Source organism: Xiphophorus couchianus, chromosome 15 (genome assembly GCF_001444195.1).
Source record: "Xiphophorus couchianus chromosome 15, X_couchianus-1.0, whole genome shotgun sequence".
NCBI classification, from domain to species: Eukaryota; Metazoa; Chordata; class Actinopteri; order Cyprinodontiformes; family Poeciliidae; genus Xiphophorus; species Xiphophorus couchianus.
In genome coordinates this window covers 4,693,099-4,716,667 of record NC_040242.1, presented here as the reverse complement: position 1 = coordinate 4,716,667, position 23,569 = coordinate 4,693,099, and the positions used below count along the sequence as shown (strand labels likewise).

At 42.2% G+C, this 23,569-nt stretch overlaps 1 protein-coding gene and 1 long non-coding RNA gene across 5 annotated transcripts; one reads left to right on the top strand and one right to left on the bottom strand.

The window, feature by feature from the left end:
- Nucleotides 1–508: 508 nt before the first annotated feature.
- Nucleotides 509–23,533, bottom strand: pex7 (peroxisomal biogenesis factor 7). Of its 4 annotated transcripts, none has more exons than XM_028039547.1 (11): nt 23,511–23,533; nt 18,041–18,161; nt 17,306–17,363; nt 16,346–16,496; nt 16,204–16,281; nt 16,013–16,121; nt 12,386–12,492; nt 12,129–12,242; nt 11,138–11,193; nt 5,095–5,194; nt 509–1,298 (listed from the first exon to the last, which is right to left on the bottom strand). In XM_028039547.1, exons 2-11 carry the CDS (start codon nt 18,153–18,155, stop codon nt 1,230–1,232), a joined length of 957 nt encoding a protein of 318 aa, XP_027895348.1. In that variant the 5' UTR covers nt 18,156–18,161; nt 23,511–23,533; the 3' UTR covers nt 509–1,229. The 4 variants fall into 4 exon arrangements, 3 of the variants coding, with proteins under 3 accessions (XP_027895348.1, XP_027895347.1, XP_027895346.1); XM_028039546.1 differs by lacking the exon at nt 23,511–23,533 and adding an exon at nt 18,939–19,156; XM_028039545.1 differs by lacking the exon at nt 23,511–23,533 and adding an exon at nt 18,987–19,155.
- LOC114158215 (uncharacterized) lies at nt 1,110–15,241 on the top strand. Its single transcript, XR_003598365.1, has 3 exons — nt 1,110–1,212; nt 12,097–12,120; nt 13,172–15,241. It is a non-coding gene; the product is annotated as an uncharacterized LOC114158215 (long non-coding RNA).
- Nucleotides 23,534–23,569: the final 36 nt, after the last annotated feature.

Genomic DNA, 23,569 nt, shown 5'->3' with positions numbered 1-23,569 from the left:
AAGTTAAATAAAACAAGGTAAATAGAATAAAATATGAAATAATTGCTAAAAACACTAATCACTTCAAATAAAAGTCGCTTTTTATAGTTTATTTTCATTTTTAAAAGCAGATTTCCTTCTGGTTCCTGAACGTTTCTGGATTTATTCATCTGCCGTCATTTTAAACAAACGGAATGTATTCAGGGCTGAAGTTCTGCTTTCTCTCGGGATGAATGTTAACAATGATTCCTGTTCAGGTTGAGCTGAGCTCCCAACAGGCGGGGAAATCTTTTTAATTGAACTATTTCATCAGAAAATCAGTTTTCAGGGCGGCAGGCGGGAAGCCCCGCCCACATCCGGCCGGTCATCAGGCCTCAGGAACAGAAAAGATCAGGAACCATTACAAACCTGAGCGCTCCGGGTTCACTCACATTTACTCTTCAAATACTTTTTAATTTCAACTAAATGTGAAAATGTTTCTTCATCAGACATCAGAGACAAGCTGGAAGATAAAATAAGAAATCTAAAATATGGAGGATGTTTTTATTTCTTAACAAAAACATTGAAAACTGATGGCAATAATAATAATAATAATAATAATAATAATGTCTCCATGTAGTCAGTTTAATTCACCATCTCACTGTAAAGCAGTAAAAGTAATTCACAACAAATCTGTTAACTTTTCAAAAACGTGACTAGAAACAAATCTAGTGAGTTCAGCAGCAAACAGCTCCAGTCAACGTTGCTAATAAATCACAGGGCAACGCTGCTGATCAACGCTCACCCTGTTCGTTGTTCCACCTCCTGACTCGCCACCAGAGGGCGCGTCAGAGTGAGGGGGTTTTATAGCCAATCACAGGGCTGGAACGCTGGAACCAATAGGAAAATTCAGTTGCAGTACCACCATGCAACCCTGAGGGCAGCACTGAGACACTTGCAATCACACAATTTGCACAGAAACATAAAAACTATTCAGTTTGTCTGAATCCTAAATGGATTTAGGGTTTAGTTACCAAACGGTTTGGAGGTTCTGCTGCTGAAACGGCTGGATGATAAAGAAAATATTTATTACATTATAAACATCATTTACATAAGACACTTTTTGATTATACTTCACGATGAACTCAGAGTTCAATCAGCCAATAGGAGCTCAAATCCAGCCGGAAGAACCGCCCACTATCCTGACGATGCCCAGCGGTGTGTGTGTCTCTGTGTGTGTGTTAGGATGTGTGTGTCTCTGTGTGTGTGTGTTATGATGCTGCAGTGAGGCAGGAAGGTGAGTAGATCTTCACCGTCTCGTCCCAGGAACAATCCACCACCTGCAGAACCAAACAGCTGCAGTTACTAATCAATCAATCAATCAATCAATCAATAAAATTTTATTTGTATAGCACCTTTCAGCAGCAAGGCAGTTAAAAATGATTTACATCATAAACACAAATATACAAAATCATAGAAACAGAAACATTTTGTTGTTGTTGTACATCAGATTATTGATTATTGTTTCATTGATTATGTTTCTAAATCAGCTCCAACCAGCTGGGTTCAGTCTGGATTTAAAGGAGCTCGGGGTTTAGACTGTCTTCAGTTTTCTGGAAGTTTGTTCCAGATCTGTGGTGAATAGAAGCTGAATGCTGCTTCTACATGTTTGGTTCTGGTTCTGATGCATAGCAGAACCAGAACCAGAAGGTTGATCCAGCAGCAAATCTTTAATCCTTTCAGTAATTTATAAACTACTGGGTGATGTAGAACTAGATGGTGTAGAACCAGGTGGTGTCTCTATCCTCCTGGTTCTAGTCAGAACTCCAGCAGCAGCGTTCTGGACCACTGGGTTGTCAATCAGACCTGTGAAGGCGCTGCTGCAGGAATCAAAGCCACTAAAGAGAAACTAAAGCCTGGATGAGTTTCTCTGATCCGAGACTTTAGTCTCTGGTCCTGGAAATGTTCTGCAGCTGGGAGAAGAACCACGCTGGAGCCGGCTTTATGTGGCTCTGAAGGGTCAGGTCAAAGGTCATCTTTAGCAGAACTGGTCCGAACCGGATCAGATGGAGACCGAGGAGGATGAACGGTGGAATAGATTCTGTTTGGCCCACTCAGGAACAGGTGCTGACCCGGTTGGTATAGCGTTAGCATTAGCTGAACTAATGTAGCGCGTTATGTTAGCACGGCTAGCTTTCCGCTTGCAGTAAGGTTGGATGACAAGAAAAATCTGAATTAAAATCTGTATTCAGACGTTTTTCTGCCACTCTTCAGTTTGTTTGGAGCTTCTGCCGTTTGTCACTGCAGAGATAAATGTGTAATTCAGAGTTTTTATTGTTTATTGTTCGGTGATAAGTGTGCTGCCAGCGTCAGCCTGTGACGATCAGCAGACAGATGCCGCCTGCAGCTAAAAGCTGCTGTGATGTTTATCTGCTTTCTGTTCTGGTTCTGTTAGACGGACTGAATGTTCTGCTGGAAGCGGCCGTCCGGGCCCAGCGGCAGGTCGGACGGTGAGCGAGTTTCCATCAAAAAGAGCCTCATTAGCTTTAGCTGGCTGCAGCTTTCATCCTGTAACCAACCTGTAATCCTGCTGCTGCGTCGGCTCAGCCACCGTTACCTTCGGCTTTATTTATTCTGTTCGTGTTTCCAGCTGCAGGGAAAAAATCTGCTCTGATTTTATTTTGGAATAAATGTTTTTGTTGTTTTTGTGACTGGCGCTTCTTCAGAGTAAAAACTTTGTAGCCTGGAGGCGTTTAAAACGGTGAAGCAGACGCACCGTTTATACTGTAACCATGGAAACGACTTAAACCACACTAACTGTATTCAGGGTGATTCATGAATAAAGCGGTTGGGAATCATCTGAAGAACATGATATTTGGTTTGTTAAAGGTCATATTAATGTCTTCATGAATCACAAAGATTTAAAGATTGCAGCTAATAAAATGTGTGAAGGATTCGGTGGAATCGCCTTCGGCTAAATCTAAGTTAACTTCAGCGCCATGTAATATGCTGAGTTCATGCTAGCTGTCCCATCTGTCGCTAACTGTATGCTAACCATGGGTTTGGATAAAGATTTCTTTAAAGGTTTTGGGTGCCAAGATGACCAGTTCCAGTCTGAATGTTGGTGATACTGGTTGTCAGCCCGGCTCCAGACGAGTCTGACGGGGGCAAAATGAATCTACGTAGCAACAATAATACGACTCAAGTAAAAGAAAAAGGAACAGTGCAGTAAAACTACTTTTATAAATACCTTTTTCCAAGTACTTGTTACTCAAGTGAAAGTAACAAGTACTTCCCACTTCAGAACATAAACACCAGTAGCCTACAGACTGCTAGTTAGCAAGCGCAAGGTGCTGTACTGGTGTTAGTTAATCATCTTTTAGCTAACATTAGCTAGTCATCTTTTAGCTAACATTAGCTAGTCATATTTTAGCTAACATTAGCTAGTCATCTTTTAGCTAGCATTAGCTAGTCATCTTTTAGTTAACATTAGCTAGTCATCTCTTAGCTAGTCATCTTTTAGCTAACATTAGCTAGTCATCTTTTAGCTAACATTAGCTGCATCCATCAGCTTTACTGAACTCTGTCGGTTAGTTTGGGGGAAAACTGTAAAGTTTTTTGCGTTTTGCTGCCATGATTCTAATACACCTGAGCAGCTCTGCGCAGGAGCAGCAGGTCTCCTTCTGCTGCACAGGTATAAACTCAGCGCGAGCGTCATAGCGCTCATGTTCCGTTAATGGCGGCTTGGAAGAACAGGTTACGTGTTAACAACGGATTAAAGTTTTAACTGCTGAAAAAAAGTGACAGAAGGCTCAGATATGGGAAGTGCGGAAGCCGCTACTGTATCAAACCGATATAGGAAAATCAGAGAGTTGGCATTTTAAGGTAAAAACAACAAACAGCTTCCAGTCCAGGGGCTGACCCTGTGGGCGGGTAATGCCCTCCAATGCCCTCCAACACGCCCAATTCCCGCCCATACCGCCGGGCCTGCTGGTTGTACTCCAGTTCCACCTCCAGCTCAGAAAGGAGCTGAAAGTGTTCTCAGGACTGGAGCAGCAGCACGGTGACTCAGCTTCAGGACAGGAAGGCTCTTCTGTCATCGACTTTAACAAGCGCTCGCGAAGCCAAGGCTGCAGCAGAACGCGACGCAGACGGAGGGATGACGGAGCTCAAAGCCACACAGACCTTTAATGTTTCCCAATGATTACAAGAAAAAAAGAAAAACACTAATTAAAAACAAATAATGGTTCAGAACATTCCCGCAGTACATCGGCGTCAAACTGTTGGCTTCATTTAAAACTCCAGTTTGAATTCATATTCAGAGTCACAGGAGAAAACATGAAGGTAAAAAACAGCTGGAAACAACATAAACCCCGGCCAGGATTTCAGTCAGAGCTAAAGACGAAGCTAAAGATGAAGATGAGATTAACCATCCGTCTGAACTTCCTGTCAGGTTTATGGAAATGAGCTTCTTTAAAAAGCTCAGGTAGAATCTCTTCCCTTCACCTACATGCAGCTCATCATCATCATCATCAGGAGGAAGTTAGCCGTGCTGCGGCTGCTCAGCGCTGTGGCTAAAGGTTCATCTGCTCCAGAAGTGAAACTCGTTTCTGAAATCTGCTGGATTTCAAAGAAAACCTGAAATTCAGCTTCTCAAAAATGGAAACCTGCCATCAGATCAATAAAACGCTGGTTTTGATCCAGGCTGATCTGCGTCGCCTGATGGTGAGCCTCTGAGCTCAGACTGACCCGACGGCCTGGACTGGACCCACACACGCACGCACGCACGCACGCGCACACACACACACACACACACACACACTCTGTTATCTCAAAGCGGAGCGCTGACAGGAAGGATGTTCCCACATCAGGGAAACTCCTGATGATCCGAACCGTTTAGTTCACTTCATTCATGCTGTTAGGACATGAAACAGCTGCGATTTTAGAGATTTACAGGCTGGAAGATACAGAAGTCAGACTGGATGGATGAGGAAGAGGAGGAGGATGAGGAGGATGATGAGTGGGATACTTAGGGCTGGTGATGAAATTTAATTTACCATATGAAGGTAGATAGGTTGAGTGTTTTAGTTGGTCGACAACAGGAAGTGAAGAGGATGAGTGGGATAAACGGATCACCTGGTGGGGGATGTGGAGGTTGAAGTCCAATCCACAGACAAACTCTGAATGATGCTCCACTGTGTCCAGGAGAGGCAGACGTCTGCCGAAGTCCCAGAACCTGAAGACAAAAACACAAACCGTGAGACGAGAGGAGGAGCAGGAAGAACCTGGGAAACCTCCAGGAAGTTTAATCTGCAGGGCCAATCGATAAGTTCTGGAAAAATCCAGACTCTGATGTAGAAACAGGAGAATAACTGCAGATTTCCTGATGATTTGTGTTCTGCTGGTTCTACTGGTTCTGATGAGCAAAAGCTTTTTCTGGTTTGACACAATTCAGATTCTCTGGTTGTTTTATGAAACTGAAGAAGATTATCCGTTCTCCATTAGGCTCTTGATGTATGAGGCTGAAGGAGAGTCGGAGAGTTGAATTTATGAATTTCATTTATTAAGACCAAAATACAGCGTTAGCCCATTAGCATTATGTTAAGGAAAAATGATTATTTTTAGTGCTTAATACAGTTAATCTTACGACATGTGTAAAAGGTATATTCAGCACTCTTATTTGGAACAGTTTTCTGTTGAGCATTTGGGATTGAACAGATGAGCAGGCATTCAGACAGGCAGGAGCCTCCCCACTGTGAGGCCAGGCCACAGGAGGCCATAAAATTAGCATTCCCGGCAGGGCAGAGAGACTTTAGATTTCACAGGTATCTGTGAGATTGTATCTCAGGTCGTTCTGTACTCAGAATGACCGTGGGAGCCACGGGGGGTCAGGGCGCAGCGATGCGCTCTTTGTCTCGCCAGAAGCCAGATGGTCCTTTGATCTTTGCGTAGATCAGGGGGAGTTTCCAAGTTTCTCTGAGTGCTTAAGGGAGTTCCCAGTTGGTCAACAGGAGGAATGCCTTGAGTGCAAAATTAAATAGGAAAACACCTCCTTACTATAAGATTACGTGTCAGGAGAAAAAATACAGAGAGCGGCCACCATTTTGCCTTTTTTATATCGGCTCTCTCCAAAGACGCGTCTTTGCTTTTTGTTTGTCTTTGCTTTTTATTTGTCTTTGCTTTTTGTTTGTCTTTGCTTTTTGTTTGTCTTTGCTTTTTGTTTGCCTTTGCTTTTTGTTTGTATTTGTTTTGTGTTTGTCTGTCTTCCCCTTGTCTGTCTTTATTTTTATGAGAAAAATGCATATCTCTGTTCCTCTGCAGTTTTGTTGTTGATTGCTTTGTATGAGATTAAACTCTGTGATCTGTGACGTCAACGCGCTTTGTTGTTGTTTCACTTTAGTAGCACGCCGCCGCCTGCTGAGGATCCGGGACATTAAGGAGGAAAGAGTCAAACGTTTTGTCCAAAGTTAACATTAAATTATCCTCTTTTAACAATTAGCATGCTATCAGTTTACAATCCTCTTTATTAGCTTCTACTGAAGCTACGCCCAAAGAGGCTAGTGAGGCATTTCCTTTAACCTTAGCTTTGTGCTCCGTGTGTATCAGAGTGTGTGTATCAGCATGCAGGTATCTAAAAGAGGAAAACACAGAATTATTTATTCTCAACAAAACCTACAACATAATAATGACGTGACAGCGCAGATGAATTATAGAGGCTGAGCAGTAGAAACGGGCTGGAGGGACGCGGACCAGGAGACACGGAGGGACACGGAGCAGGAGACACGGAGCAGGAGACACGGAGCAGGAGACATGGAGGGACACAGACCAGGAGACACAGACCAGGAGACACGGAGGGACACGGACCAGGAAACACGGAGGGACACGGACCAGGAAACACGGAGGGACACGGAGCACAAGACATGGACCAGGAGACACGGAGGGACACGGACCAGGAGACACGGTGGGACACGGACCAGGAGACACGGTGGGACACGGAGCACGAGACATGGACCAGGAGACACGGAGGGACACGGACCAGGAGACACGGAGGGGAAGACGATGGTCCACCAAACCTGGTTATGAGACGTGAGAGCAGAGAGGCAGCGAAGCAGCAGCTCAGGAAGCCAATCAGGCTAATTGAAAGACCGTTTCTCTTCCTGGTCCTGACAGAGCGAGACTGTGTGTGTGTGTGTGTGTGTGTGTGTGTGTGTGTGTGTGTGTGTGTCCTGACGCAGCAAACACTCCCTCCAGACTCATCCACTTTGCAAATGCAATTAAATCATTTTCGGACCAGGGGGGGGGGGGGCTGCAGGTTTCAATGGGCTCCATTAGTGCAGTATTAATTCTGGAACCACCACACACACACACACACACACACACACACACACACACACACACACACACACACACACCCCCACACCCACACCCACACAGATGAGTGTCTGTGGCTCTGAGAGGTTTTCCTCACTGACTGATTGACTCGGTGTAAAATCTCAACCCATTTTTTTAGCTCAGCAACATTAGAAATGGTTTTATTCCAATAAATGGTGACGTAGTTAAAGTGGACCGACAGCTCAGGCGCTACTAGTTAGTAGCTACTAGTTAGTTTTCATCCATCAATCAGACAGTTGATGTCTGGTTGTTGGTGCGTTTTCCTTAGAGTAGCAACGTGCCGCTAACAGACCCTCAGACTTAATAACCAAAGTGCAGATCAGTTTTCTGGCTTAATGGATGCAGTGGCCATAAATACCAAAGCGTTTCTGTCGTAGCACCGCTCAGCGCTTCAGAGGAACGATAATGACCTGCAGCATGGAGCCACTGCAGCGTTCATCGCTGCCCTACTGAGCAACGCCCGAGATTCACTGGGCTGGAGGGACGACTGCACAGAAAGCAAAATATTTTCCACCAGCAGGCTCAGATCGACCGACCGACCATCTGACCCACTCCACCCAAACTAACAGACTAGTAAACCATTAAACCACCAAACCAACCCTACAGACTAACAACTGCTGACCAAATGAAGGCAACAGATCCAGGAGAGAAACCCAGCCATGGATATCTCTAGTCATGATATGTGATCATATTGTTGATATCCATATCCAGCAGTAATTTGGCTGCAGGGATGTTAAATGTGGAGTGAAGGCACAACTATAATATTTAGTGGAGTAAGGATTATAGTGGAAGGGAACATGGAGACGCAGAAGCTGTGATTAAATGATGTGAAAGGAGGTTTAATGAGTCCAGGTTGGGAACTAAAAGTCTCTTTTGTTTGCAGATTCCAGGTAATTATTTAACATCTTTTGTGTTTCATTCAGTGGAACCGTCCATTCAGCCGCCGCTTTGTGCCGTTAACATGAAACCTGTTCAGTCACAGCAGACAGGACCTGCATGCGGACCGAGATCTAAAGACCGACGGCTAAGAAAACAATCAGCATTTCCATGGAATATTTAGGGACGACGTGTCTGCAGGCTGTTATGATTATAGCTTAGGCAGGAAATTAATGCAGACGAGCGCAAACTCACACAGCCGCAGGGAAACGATTATCTAAAGCAAACACCATGGTTTGTTCAAAGGAAACATCACAAGCGTTCAGCGGATGATCTCCATCCATCATGATGTTTGTTTCCAAGCAGCCAAACTGTAACGTTTGGACCAACAGTCAGAAGAGCGAGCAGGTCCTCTGGAGTCCCACGTTGAGCCTAACATCCTGTTTTTACAGGTCAAACTGTCTCATCTTTGGGATATTTAGATGTTCAGACAGAAATCAGTCTTCAGACCAAAACTCTCCCCTTTCCTCTGACATACAGGATCCGACTTGGAGGTTCCTCAACAGACCCGAAGACTCGTGAAAACTCGTGGGGTCGAGTTTTCACGAGCGTTTGTACCAGAAACCATCCGGCCGTAAAACTCAAACCTGCTGGAACCAGATCACCGTCCGACGATCTCACCCTGACGAAGTTCACTGAGTTTTTGAGTAAAAGATTCTAGTTTGTATTTTCATCCAAATCAGATGAGTTTTACTTGGACACCGCCTCACTTCCTGTCAGGTTCCTGCGTAGTTTCATTGAAAGTAGACCTCAGAGGGAATGGCTAACGGTCAACGAGATCCTCCTGACTTTAACGTGATCTAACTGTTGTGTACCTCATCAGACTAGATTTCTGTCGGTTTGATGCCAGATCGGGTCTGGTGTGCTTTGGCTTTTCCTCAAAGAACCGTTCTGCTGCAGAACCGTTCAGACGTTCGATGGGTGTCAGAAAAATGGAGAAACCTCCTTTTATTTTGAAGGGAAGATGTTCTCCTGAAGCCTGAGCGCTCAACCTGGCCGATCCTCTGAATGGGAGACGAGGACAAAGCTGAACGGACCGATTCAACCGGTAGCCAGCGTATCGTCACTAAGGACGTTCGGCCGCTGAAGACTCTCCACAACCTTCAGGAACTTTAGTCCACTGGTTTCAGAGACCAGCCACATTCTGGTTGTTACACCCAACGGTTCTGTAACCTGGACAGAACCGTTCGGTACCGGGTCACACGCCTGTTCATCCCTTCACTTCAGGAAGGCCTCAATGTGTCAGAGATCAGTGGAACAGATGAAACCCATCAGAGAAACCTTCAACCAGCCTGGAGAACCCATGGCGACCCCTCAGTCTGAATCGGGTCTAAAGTGCCGTTACGGCGCCGCATTAATGGCAAATTAAATTAACTTTAATGTAACTTTATTACAAAACGTCTTTGTTCTCTGCAGACTGGAGCAGAATGAAACTTCATGGACGTTTGGTGAAATCTAAACCAGAGAAAACATGAAGACGTGAGCCGAGAGGGCGGCTCTTCTGCGTCAGTCACTGAGACTGTTACACAGGAAATTAATGTTAACAAGCAGAAATAATCATTAGAGCAAACATGAAACCACCAGCATGGCGGCCATTTTATCAGTTTACTCATCATAATCAAACAATTAAAGCTTTAATTATTTCAATGACGCTGAAATGATTTAACCTGCAGGACGGAGAAAACTGATCATCAGAGATCAATAAGTTTAACTTCTCCAGCTGACACTGAATATTATATTAATATATTTCACATATAAAGCTGAACTAAAGTTAAATAATAAAAGTAAAATAATTGCTTTTATTATTTAACGTTAGTTCAGCTTTGAATTCATGTTTCCATATTCAAAAGAGGGCGGAGTTTTCTCTTATCTTTTTATTTCTCAAGAAACAAAGACTGAAAATAGAAATCTGGAAATAAATTAAATGATTTTATTCATTTAATTCAAGAGTGAAAAAAATTCATTAACATTAACTAATAATAACAAATATTCTTAATTAATGTTAATGATTATATTTACTATTATTTATATAATTTGTCAAGAAATAAAATTAAAAAATTGTAATTGACAAAATAAGCTCCCAAATTAAATAAGTATTTTTTAAATATTTATTTTGTTTCGTCTTGAAGTGAAATATTACTATTAAATAATAAAACATCAGCTGTTGACGCCACATAGCAACAATATTTCACATGTTTAGATTTTGTTCAGTATAATTTCTTCATGGAATAAATTCTCAAATTTAATTTTGATTTTGAGACATTTTAAAATGTTTTTAACGTTGCATAAATTTAAATAGTAATTAACTGAATAAAGTTTTAACTCCAGTTTTATGCAGATTATCAAGGAAATATAAATTAATCTCCACTTATTCTGGATTATTTAATATGTTTTTAATTTTTCTATTATTCTGGATATTTTCCCAGAGCCAGAAATGATTCATCTTCATCCCACACTCCATCATCATCATTAAACATCATCATCATCGCTACTCTGATGAAGACTCCCTCCTCCTCTTCCTCAGTCCATAATCCAATAAAAAGATGAATAATTTGGAGCCGCCATGTTTTCACGCTCGGCTCTCTGAAAACCACTTTTGTGAAATTTAAATGTAAAAATTTGTTTATTTGCTAGTTTACAGTTCTTGTGAAACCGGTTCATCATAAAGATCCAGAACAGAAACAGAACTTCAGTCCGTCTCTGGGAAACATTTTTACCGTTTTTGCTTCGCCAAACAAAATCCTCTCAAGGGCCGTAAATGGCCCCCGGGCCACATGTTGGACACCCCGGGTTTAGAGGCTGTGGTTCTTTCAGACGTCTAAAACCGAATCAGAACCGGTCCAGAACTTACCGGACGGTGAAGTCGTAGGAGCAGGAGGCCAGAACGGTCCGACTGAACGGGGAGAACTGCGGAGAGAACCAGAGGCAGGATTAGAGGCGGGATCGGCAGAACCGGCAGGATCTCCTGGTTCTGGAGCAGAGACCCGGATCTGACCGGACCCGGAGCAGAACCTGGACGATTTCTTCAGAAACATGGAGGAGCTTCAGCCTGAGAGGTTTCTGGGTCGGTCGGTTCTGAGGCGAGCAGCAGCAGGACGGTTCTGATCCAGAGGACAGAGCCGACTCAGCGGTTCTGCTCATTGAACCCAGTCCAGTTCAGAAACGCTGACAGAACCTTTTGGTTGCTCCGCTGATCCGGACCTTCTGAACCGTTCTGTGTTTAATCTGTTTCGGGTCCGATCCCCATGAGTTGGTCAATGAGACCCAGCAGAACCACCAGAACCGACCCATTAACCAGAGTAAATTATAGCTTAGAAATAATAAGAATTAAATGGAAAAATAAATAAGAAAATAAAATAATTCAACAAATAAAAGGAAAATGTAATTCAGAGTTTTATCACCAGCTGCCAGTAAGTTTTAAAGTTATTTTAATTAAAGGAAATAAAATGATAAACTTCCTTAATTTGTTAGATTTGAAACCAGAAGTGATGAAATGCTGAGGAGGAAGTTCAGTCCTGCTGAGTCAGAAGAAGAAGATTTCTTTGTGCTGAATCGTCTCATCGATTGGTGATGTCTGTCTGCCCCCAGAATGAGCTGCGACAAGCGCTGCTACAGGAGCACAACTCCAGCTAAACGGCTGATAACCGGAGTTTAGCTTCTGCAGTAAAAACAGAGTTTATCCACACACACACACACACACACACAGGCTAATGTGTGTATTCCTATTTGGGCCATTAAAGTGGGAGTTTTGATGCTGTCAGGACCAACAGACTGTTTCTCAGTTTGAGGCAGCGGGATGGAGAGGGACAGATCTGTGTGTGTGTGTGTGTGTGTGTGTGCACCTTGACCCTGCGGATGGCGTAGCTGTGTCCCAGCAGCTGATTGACGGGCTGTGTGATGTTCCTCAGGTCCCACACACACACGCTGCAGTCCACCGATCCTGTAGCCACCAGATTCTGCAGACGGATTAAAATAATCTGATTTAAAAAATCATTTTTATTCTAACTTTGCTGTTAATTTCAGGTGAAAATGAAAGCAGGTTAAACTCTGATCAGTGATCAAAACGAGTTCTGTGATCGATTAGTTGTGTCTGACCCACCTGGTCGTATTTGCACCAATCGCAGCTCAGGATCTCAGCTTTGTGAGCAGGAACAGCCAATCGGCACGCAGCGGCCTTCACATCCCAGACTCTGAGCGTCCCGTCGCCTGGAAGCAGACGCAGGTTTTACCCAGCATGCACTGCGTCAGGACAGTCAAAGTGATAGCATGATGCAGGATTACAGATTATTAATTCCTCCTCAAACTTCCTCCAGGATAATCCAACCTGATGACGTCGGAGCTGAGATTAAACCTTTCACCTCCAGCAACTCGGGGAGCAGGAAGTTTTAAAGTTTCTCAGACTGAAGGATGAAAACTTTGTCTGGTTTTATGAACCCATCTGACCCCAAACCGTTGCCACCGGTTACGGGTCGGTGGGCTTCGCTGCATTACTAAACTATCAGCTGAACATTGAATAAAATCTCAAAAAGCTTCACTTGAGTCGATTTCTGAAAGTTTGATGGTTTTTATTTCTAAATGTTCGGTTGGCCAAAACGTGACCTGAGAGCTAAAAGCTAAACGTGGCGAAAGCAGGAAGTCCTGAGGCGGCGCCATGTTAGAAACTCCATCATCAGAACAACCCAGACTCTCAGCTGCTCCAGTCAGCCGCACTAATCAGTTTCTGATCATTTGCTGCACAGAGGAGATTAAAGAGCAAAAACAAACATCAGATTAAACATTACAGTCACTTTTCCTCCTCCTCCTCTTCCTCACTCGCACAGAGACACCGCTGGGAGAACGAGCCGCAGCGGAGAACACGGCTAAACCGCTAACCACCGGTAACCAGGCCTGGGGGTGTGTGTGTGTGTGTGTGTGTGTGTAAGTCCTCTGTTAAACCTGCTATCAGTGCTGCATCAGCAGCTTCTTTCATCATCACTGATGTGAGACGGTTTTGAACCGTACAACACACACACACGCCCACACACACGTCTCTGGAGAATCGTTTCCTCCAGCTGTTTTTGCTGAGGCGGCGTTTGGTGGCTCTGAGGTTAGCGGTGCGTTCTCGTTGTTGGAACCAGAGATGCTAAAGCTACATCGCTAACAGCAGCCATGAAGCTTCTTCTTCTCTGGGTTCATTTCTGCTTCTAATTGATCTGATTGGACGCTGGAAAAGACTGTTGTTGTGTTCAAGTTGTGCTAAAAGGAGTTAGCCTAAACTGAAATAGCATCTTGATGCTAACATGTGACAGCTAGCGCTAATGTCCACATTTCTAAAGGAGCTCCATGTTTCAGTTCTTCCTGAAACTCTTTGCTGATGGTTGATTAAAAATGATAATTATCTAATTATTCATGAACTTGGCAGCAAAAACGTTTTGAATTGAAAATGTTGCTGACTTAGTTGATATAATCACGTTTGGTGTTTGTGTTTTAAAAAGCAGCCTGGAAGCCCCGCCCCCTCCCTCAGTCGCCTAGCAACCAGCACAGCTGGGATGGGTGCAATTTGGAGGTGTGTGGGCTTCCTGTTAGCCGTCTGGCAACAGGAAGCTCAGCAGACTCAAGTCTCGATCTCTGAAGTGCTGCACATGCTCAGAACGGCCGTAGAGCCAGAGGAGATCTTTGACCTTTGACCTTCTGGCCTCAGTCCGCTGTGCTGAAACTCATGATGTTTTGCATGGCGTTTAAATTCTGCTTAATCTGATCTAAATGGATTAAAGGCAAAAAGAGCAAACAGATTAAATATGAGCATAAAGTCGTCCCACACAGAGACGCTCTGATTGGTTGACGATCATCCTGACCAATCATAGCAGCTCCCACCTGATCCGCCTGTTCTCCTGCAGATAATCCCCGCTTCTTTTTCATCTGCATGTTTTGAAACAGCCTTTATCTCATTAGCTGAGCGGCGTTGAGGCGGATGGTTGCGAGTGTGTAGGTGAGCAGGAAGCTGCCAGCCGCGGCGCAGCGCAGCCACCTTCACTTCTAATCCGCCGCAGCATCGTTACGGAGCGAACCGCCGCGCCGCGCGGGCGGCATCACAACAATCACAGCAACAAAACCGCTATCAGCTGCTGAGATGAGTTTAATCCAGGGACTGAAAACACACGCAGCTCCAGATGCTTTCACTGAAAATGAATCTGGAGAATTTGACAGATTTTAGGTTTTAAACTGATGAATCCATGCAGACGGTAAAAAACATTTTTACATGTTTTCAGTGTGAAAATGTGCCAACAGTAGAGAAGAAGACAAACATGAAACAATATCTGAGGGTATTATCCTCTACCCAGAATGCATTGCTGTAGTTCCACAGTAAACAGTTTATAATCTGTCCGGTAAGTTTTCTGACCGAAGCTCTACTGCAGCCAATCAGGCTAAAGCAGCAGAAGAGTTAGCAAAACTCAACAATCCTGAAACCTGAAAGCTCAGTCACACAGAATCACTTCCACAAGCAAAATGAATGTTCGTGACTAGCATTTAGCGTTAGCCTCAGCCAAACACTGTGTTGGCATGTAGTGGAACGATGACTCACTGATCCACGTTTAGGTAGCAGCTGAAGCTACATGCTAACCTTCGCTACATGTAGCCATGACATCACACTTAATACTCAGCCGGGACATTTTCCTGGTAGAACTGAGACTAAAAGCTCAGAAACAAAGCAGCTTGTGAGGAACCGGGTCGCTGGCCATCTCGTGAGCTGCGGTCGGTTCTGTTGGGACCAGAGACCCATGTGACGCTGTTTCAACTGAGCCAGAACCGGCCGGAGTCGGGTCCACAAAGAGCCGCTGGGCTTCAGGGTTCTGCTGCAGCACCGGCTGGCTCAAAGGTCCAAAACAGAACCAGCCCGACCGGACCAGAACCCACCACTTTGACCCAACAGAACCCGACTGGTTGCTGAGCAACAAATTTAAAAGAAAAATGAAGGTTCAAAACAAGAAAGACAAACAAAAGTTTTACAAAAAAGGAAAATAAACTAAACAAATAAAAAATATATTAAAAACAAAAACAGAAAAAAATAGAAATAATGCTGTTCTTCAAAATAAATAAAGAAAAAATATTAAACAAATAAATAAAAAAATGCAAATAGAAACAAAGGAAATAATGAAAATCAGTTTTTCAAAGTATTTTTGATCACATTAAAAAAGTAGAAAAATAATAAAAATCAGAAAAAGGAGCAAATTAATATATTTTCCTTAAACGTTTAAAAAGTCATGATAGAAGTAAAATGTTGGAAAAAAAAAAAGAACGGTGAAATTTTTTTTTAAATCCAACTTTTTTCTGAATAAATAACGTAGACCTGTCGGATCAGAACGCGACCCAGCTGAGCAGACCAGTCCATTGGGCCAGGATCCCTCAGGCCCGGCCGGGACTTTCCACTGCAGAACCGGGTCCAATTTAGCTCTGACGACCCGGTTGGATCCAGTTGGATCTGAATTCTGCGCTAAAAATAGAAACCCTAAAAGCCTAAAATCACTGAAACCTGAACTAGAGCTGAGCACGCCACACTTTTCAGATTTCATGAGTGAAAAATATTTAAGCCCATTTTCTGTCAGATCAGACGGATTTACTTTCACGCTGCAGCGGCACCCCCCTGTGGCCAAAAGCTGCTAACAAACTCTAAGCTGAACCATCAACCTTCACAGCTGAATGCTGGGAATTCTGGGATTCCTGACGGAGAATGAGAGCGGCGGCTGACCTGAGGCTGAAGCAATGCATCCTGGGATGTGAGGAGACCAGATGGAGCTGTAGACGACCCCTTCGTGACCCCTGAGCGTGGCCAGGGAGCGGCCGAGGTTCTGGTCCCACTTCAGGAGAGAGAGAGGAGCGTTATGGGCGGAGCCACTGTGAAATGATGGCGGAGCCTCAAATAAAGGGGCAGAGCCTCACCACTTTAACGGAGCGGTCCCAGGATCCGGAGGCGATCAGGTTCTCTGCTCTGGTCTGACTCCAGTCCACAGAGTAAACCTTCACACACACACCGGTCAGTCACAGCGGGGTGCGTGTGGGTGTGTGTGTGTGTGTGTCGTACCTCCTGTGTGTGCTCCTTGGCCACTTTCAGCGGAGCGTTCTGATTGGCTGAGTCCCAAAGCTGCAGGCTGCCGTCTCCACCTCCAGCCACCAAGACGTGTTCGTTAGCTTCACTCCACGCAACATCGAAGAGACCGTCACCCCACTGCCAGCTGAGACACACACACACACACACAAAGACACACACAGAGAGACACACACAGCGAGAGAGAGACACACACACACACACACACACACAGAGACACACACACAGCGAGAGAGAGACACACACACACAGAGACACACACACAGCGAGAGAGAGAGACACACACATACACAGAGAGAGTGTGACAAGCAGCACAAGCCCAATAAAATCTCTGGAAATCCTCCAGAGACTCTGATCACAAAAGTTTGTCAGCAGGAAGTGAAACTACGGTGGCTGAAAGGAACCAAACTGCAGCTAACATTAAAACGCACCAGAACAGGAAACAGAAACAAAAACATCAGCAAGAATAAAAGGCTCCAAACTGACTCCACAGACGTTAGTCCTCCAGACCAGCAGGGGGAGCCGACCGCTTCATCTGGAACTACAAACTCAGGAACGACGAGATTCCAGAAGAAAGTTGAGTGGAAGAAGGAAAAGGTTTTCTATGGTTCATGGTTTTTACAATCGTAGAGAGCAGCAGCATATTTACGTAGCTAATATGGCCGACTCCAGACTCCCCCTGGTGGCCTGGAGGTCTTCTGCTTTATGTAGCTTGTTTTCCCTTTTGCTTCTGTTTCCTGTGGTTGCAGGGTTTTTGTGTTGCATTCAAATGTTTTCTTTGTGTGTTTTGGATTTTGCATCATTCATTCTGTGTGTTTTCAGCGTTTCGCCACCTTAGAGCAGTCTAAGAGTTTTACACATCCTAACCCGAATCTGGACACATCTGCACTTCCTGTTTGTGGTAAAAATAAAAAATGAAGGATCCAGAAACTTTACCTTCTCACTAAAACAATTCCAGTTTCAGTCTGATCCAGAACAAACAGAGATCCAGAACCTGCAGAGACATTCATATTAATATTATTATAAAGTTTATTTACTTATATTCATTCATATACTCCCTTTATTTACTTTTTTCTTATACATTTAGGTATTTTACTCATTTAATTAATTATTTAGTTTTATTTAGATTTTGTTTTCTTATTTTTTTAAATATTCATTTAAAATATTTCATTTTTTATTTTATTAGGAAATCAGTCACATTGAGTCATCTAGAAATTATCTTACCTTCTGCAGTAACTTTCTATTCTTCATTATATTAACAATTATTATTATTATTCTCATTAATGTTGTAATCTGCATTTTTAATGTAATTTTACTCATGTGTTCATTAATTTATTTTACTATTAATTTTGAGTTTGACAGTTTTTATATATGCTTTAGATTTATTTTTCTCATTTCTACTATTTTTACTGATATTATTTACCAAATCTGATTTACATTGAATTTTGTATTTTAATTCAGCATTTTTTATATTCTTTCTTTTCATTAAAATAACATTCATTATTATCTAATCTTAAATATTTGTTGAGGTCATTTCTCTCTGATTATATTTCATGTGAATCTTTTCCAGGAAGTGGAAAACCAGGTTCTGTTTTGTGGCTCTGACTGATAAATTTTATTTTATTTTGTTGCTGCGATTTATTTCGGTATGAACCGACTCTCCACACTGACCAGTTATTCCGTAGTACTGGGACGCCGCGCAGGCCAGTCGGTTCGGGAGGAATGGCGAAGCCTCCACGGCGTAACCATGGCGACCAGGACAGCGAAACACCTTCATCGTCGTCATCAGATACTGCAGAGGAGACGTTAAAGTTCAAAGGAAAAATATAGAAATATTCTGAAGGATCAATAATTAATTTACAGAAAATGTGACCAACGTGATAAACAAGCTGGTTATAAATAACCTGAGATAAAAAAACAATACAATTTCACTCACCATCCGTGTCCCTGTCCATTTTATTTGCTTTTCATTTTTAACTGCAATAATTTATTAATAAAGTTGATTTTTTTATCCATATACTTATTTTTGTGTTATTCAACATGTTTTTTCCACAATATATTTTGAGAAAATTATCCAAGTAATATATCAGAATTAAACCTTTTTCATATTTTTTTTATTCAATCTTAGTCAATTTACAATGTTTTTATTTATTTATTTCTTCCTCAACACAGAAAGATGCAACTGGATAGTAGGAATTCAGAATACAAAATTAATTTGTAAACAATTTTTAAAAATAAAAATATGATGACATATAAATATAAAATTTTTGGCAAAATACACTTTTAAAAACCAAATACAGAAAATAAACTGTATTTTAAGAAAACATAAACTATTAGATGATAAATATTTACATACGATAGAAATTTTAATAAATCTCTAGAGTAAATAATGCAGAATTATTTAATCCGTTATTTTTGTTCAATTTGTTGGATTTCAGATCCCAAAGCTGAGTTTACTGCGGCTGCGCAGAAAATACACTGCAAACACGTTAATGACTTTTTTCAGCTGAAATCATTCGAGACTCAGGTTTCTGTTTCTAACGTTAATCTTAAATAACCAATAATTAACTGAACTGCGTTTGATACCAGAAAAAATCCCAAGTCCGTCCGAACTCACCGGTTCCGCTCCAGCGTCGCTTTTAACCGTTAAACTTTGATGAAAACCCTTTCAAAATGAACAAAAAGGTTTTCCACATGTAAGCTGATCCTCTGCTCCTCACATTCTCCACTCACTCCTCCAAAAGCTGCACAGCTGAAAACACTTCCGTGTTTTGATCAGCTGACTTGATAACCCGGATGAGACATTTAGGACGATCCCTCTTTCTACCACTAGATGGTGTTGTTTCACCAAAAAATAACCCAGAAGCTCTGCAGAGCTCCAGCAATAAATGCAAAATTTCATTCTATTAGACAAAGAACTGATTATTAATTAGTCTGTTATTCAGTGTTTTTCTATTATTTTTCTCTGTTGTGTATTTTGAGGCATCAAGTTTAATTAATTTGCAGTTATCCAACTGGGAAATACATCATAACACCGACACTAAAGTCTGACTTTTCAGAAAACTGTCGGGCCAAAAGAGCCACAATCCTCCTGAAAACATAAACATAAACAAAATGTTAAATTTACATAATAGGTAGATAGTTAGCTGAAATGTTTTAATTTTAAATACACATGTAAATAATAAATTATTATTGTTAAAATTATATATAAACATTCCACTCACAACAAATTTACACCAAAATGTTACAATTTGTACAGAAGTATGAAGAAAGAACCCCAAACAACAGATTTAGAGAGTTTATCTGCCAAAGAAAAGTTGATTTGAGGTTTAATGATTGTTTCAGTTTCACCTGCTGGCCAACAGTAAGAGAGAGAACATTTATTCATCATAAACAGGATGAAAAGTTGTTTTTATGTCTTTTCCACTAAATTCAGCTGAAAGGTGAAGTTTCCTTGAATGAAACACATTTATAAATCTTTGTTGGGACCTAAAACCCCATAAATACGGATGTTGTTCATGCAGTAGCAGCTGTAGAGTCCAGTTTACAGAAAGCTGAGGTGGATTCATGTCAGCACAACAGATTGGCTGCAGCTTCTCCCTTCTGCAAAGTTTCTGTTTGTTATTTATTACTTTATTTCCAGTAGAATAAAATAAAGCCAGGCTTCTCTCCTGAACATCAGATGTGACTCCTGTCCTGCTGCTTGACCTCCATGTTGGAGCCGGCGGAGCGGCGTGGGCCCGGCTACAATGAGACGCTGTGTCCCTGCAGCGCGGGGCAGAAAGAGGGCAGCGGGGGGCAGAAAGTCAGGTCAAACCACCCTGGGAGCGAAGGCCTGGGAAAACCAGGGGAGAGGCGGGCGGAGGCTGCTGCTGGCGACTTTCAGAGAGCAAAGAGCATTTAGCTTCCCCTACTTTCATTTCTCCAGATAAATTCTAAAGAGCTAAACTTCTTGGCTGTTTTATAAACTTTCAGTTGAATAAAGTTCAACATCTGTTGAAAGTTTGATTGTAAACTGTTAGGAATTCTCCAAGAAGTTTATATCAGAAGTTTATATTCATGCTCCTAATTTGAAGTCCGTTAAAGTAACTGGTATGACACTTTTTATGGTTAGTTTCCATTAAATACTGTATTGACAACATTTAGCGTTAGCGTCCACTAATTGCTATTTTGCAGTAGCACTTTAGCATTAACTTGGACTAATTGTTTAGCACCTTAGCATTAGTTTAAGCTGAATACTATATTGTTATAGTACTTTAGCAGACCTGAAGCATGTGATTAGTGTTTTTGGGTTAATACTGCTAACTTCTTAGCTAGCGGTCCCCACCGCTGGTCATAGCCGGTGGACTGGTTCATGATAAACTGGGGGCTCGTCCGGGATTTGTGATGATTTATCTTATTGGCCACCACATTGGACACATGTCCGGTTTGCATCTGACTGCATGCGCTGCAACACTGATGCCGCGGTGGGTTGGAACTGAAACAGGCGTCAATAGAAATGGCCATCATGCATCTGTGATGAAGCTGTTTGGGTCTAATTTCCAGAACTTTGTATTGGACAGCAGCTGCAGTCAGATCAGGCAGATAATCTTGGGTAAGCCTCCTCCGTCGGTTTGTGGCCATCAGGTCTGAAGATGATTGTCGTTCTGTGCGATCTCTGCTGACCGGTCCAGAAAACAATGAGCAGAACCAGGGAATAAAGCCGTCTTTCAGCTCAGAAACACACCAACACCCTCCGATCCGTCGCTGAGGTTCTGATCCTTAAACAGCAGCTTCTCCTCAGGTTCTGATGGTACTGGAATAAAAGATCATTATTCTGCTTCTCAATGTCTGTCTGTTTTTAAATGTTTTTATTTTCAGCAAACTTTTTATATGCCAGATTTTCTAAATGATAAAAAAGGAGCGTTCTGATTGGTGGAAAAAGTAGCAAAGCCTGAGAATAATTCATCTTTAGTCACTTTGAATTGATAATAAACATAAATATTAAACATTTACTCTGGTAGAAATGAGAATTCAGTCTCCATGTTCTTCATTCTTCCAGTTTGGTATCTGATTGATTTCAAAGGAAATTTTCCAGGATTTTTTTCCCTCAGGCAGGAAAAAGACACCTAAATCTCGGGAGTCGACCCGATGTAGCAGGAACATCACCAGCCTGCAGTGAGGCTGCTGCTGCACTGCCAGCTTTGCAGAACTTTAGTTTATTTAGAAAACTCTCTTCTTGTTTTTTGTTTAATGAAAAAAATCTTGTGGCTTTTATTCACCAGTTTCTTGATATGTTCCAGGTTTATATTTATTAGGTTAATGCTAAAAGCTTAAATGTATCTTTAGTAACCTCTAGCTGAGCAAAGAGATGAAAAAATTCTATTTTACTTTTTCTTATGACCCCTCAAACCCCCCCTCATATGCAGCCCTGGGCAACTGCCCAAAGCTTTTCCTGTTGCAACAATGCTAACGATGGCTACTAGCATTCTGCATTCATCATGAGATTAAATCATTTTAGGAGAAAATGTGTCAAAATATGGAAATAAAAACGGATTTAATGGAGAAAAAAAAACACTTTTTATGATATAAATGAAAAATGATTTAATTTCTATTTCTGGATCATTTCCTCTTGTTAAACTCAGATGTGTTTCCATTTCTGCACATCAAAAACAAAAACCTTCATTTGGATTCGTGCCGTTTTTAACCAGTGGCTTAGTCAAAGTTTTGTCTGATGAAGTGGACTGACGGTGGCCAGATGACACCAACAGAGGAACCAGAGGAACTCCAGGAGTTTGTTGTCGCTCTGCTGAGCATCGGAGCAGAAAATGAGGATTTCTGGTGACATGCAGCTGATCCGGAAGAGTTAAAGATTTACCTACTGACCTCATGTTCAGCTGGCTCTTCTCCTGACATTTCAAAATAAATTCACTCTAAAATTATTGTACATCATAGACGGGATTTTCCCAGCAGAGCGTTTTGAAGCTGAAGCACTGGGACAACTGGGAGAACTGGGGGAGTCTGCGATAGCTGACCGTGTATGTGTGTGTGTGTGTGTGTGTGTGTGTGTGTGCGTGCGTGCGTGCGTGTGTCTTTCCCACTCCTCCGTTTAGAAAGTGCCACAAATGTCAACATTAGCACAGCGCGCGGCGGAGCCCACGGCGGGCCGGGTCGCGCTCCAGCAGAATCTGACCTCGGTTCTGCTTCAGGGCGGATCCGCTGCTGAGAAACACTGAATTTATAAAATAAAGAAAGATTCTTGTTGTAAATATGTTACCGATGGTGAGCATTGCTAACTATAAAGCTAGCTGCGCTAATCATAAACATTAGCGCTGCTAATGCTAAACGCTACACTACCGCGGTATTTAGCTAAAGCTAATGCTAAAATGTTTTGTGTAGAAGGGCCACAGCAGAAAAATAAAAGAGTAAAAAACTCGAACATTTTAACTTTTGAAAATGTTCAAATGTTGAAAATTTGTAACTTTTAAATCTCACAAATGTCCATAATTTTTCTAGAAATCTTCTGAGATTGAGCTAAAAATACTGGAATTTTTCTAAAATAGTTTATTTTTTAAACTCATTTCTTTTAGCAAAGTTCAAAGGTTAATCTCAAAATTAGTTTTTTCTCAGAAATGTTTTACTTTTCTAACTCAGAAATGTCCTTGTTGTTTTTTCTGCTAAATTTCTGAGCTGTTTTGGTGGAAAATGAATTTCTTTTTACCTGCAGTGACCGAAGTTTGATGGTTCTTCCGTTCACCTCATTCCATTGTTTGCTAAATTTTTGCCATTTCCTCAATAAAGTTTGTTTAAAGAAAAAAGGAGCGGAAATGGAACTGCAGTGTAAACAAACTTCAAAATAAGAGCATGAAACGTTAATAACCAAAACTTAAACACAGATGTTGAACTTTATCCAACTGAAACTGAACAATTTATTTAGGGGAAGCTAAGTGCTAAGCTAAATGATTCAAAGCTAAGCGCTAAGCTAAAAGTTAGCTCTGCTATTAACAAAAGTGTCGTACTTTTGATTTTGACTCTAGGCTCAGATTTAGGGAACAAATGTAAAGAAATGTTTTTGCTGAGGTGTGACTAAGGCAGAGCAGAACCTGCTGGCATGAGCATCAGCCCGGTTCTGGTTCTGGTTCTGGTGACCAGAAGCACTCACCGTCCTCCGCTCCAGACGGGCGAAGCTCCTGATAAGGCCCAGACAGATAACAGGAGGAA

What these genes read in the sequence shown, in the direction of transcription:
- pex7 (XM_028039547.1), bottom strand. Translation starts at nt 18,155, where the DNA reads ATGACGACGATGAAGGTGTTTCGCTGTCCTGGTCGCCATGGTTACGCC. An exon ending in CCAGTACTACGGAATAACTG is followed by an intron (nt 17,364 to 18,040) that starts GTCAGTGTGGAG and finishes ATGTCTCTGCAG; the next exon opens with GTTCTGGATCTCTGTTTGTT. An exon ending in ATTGGTGCAAATACGACCAG is followed by an intron (nt 12,243 to 12,385) that starts GTGGGTCAGACA and finishes ATCCGTCTGCAG; the next exon opens with AATCTGGTGGCTACAGGATC.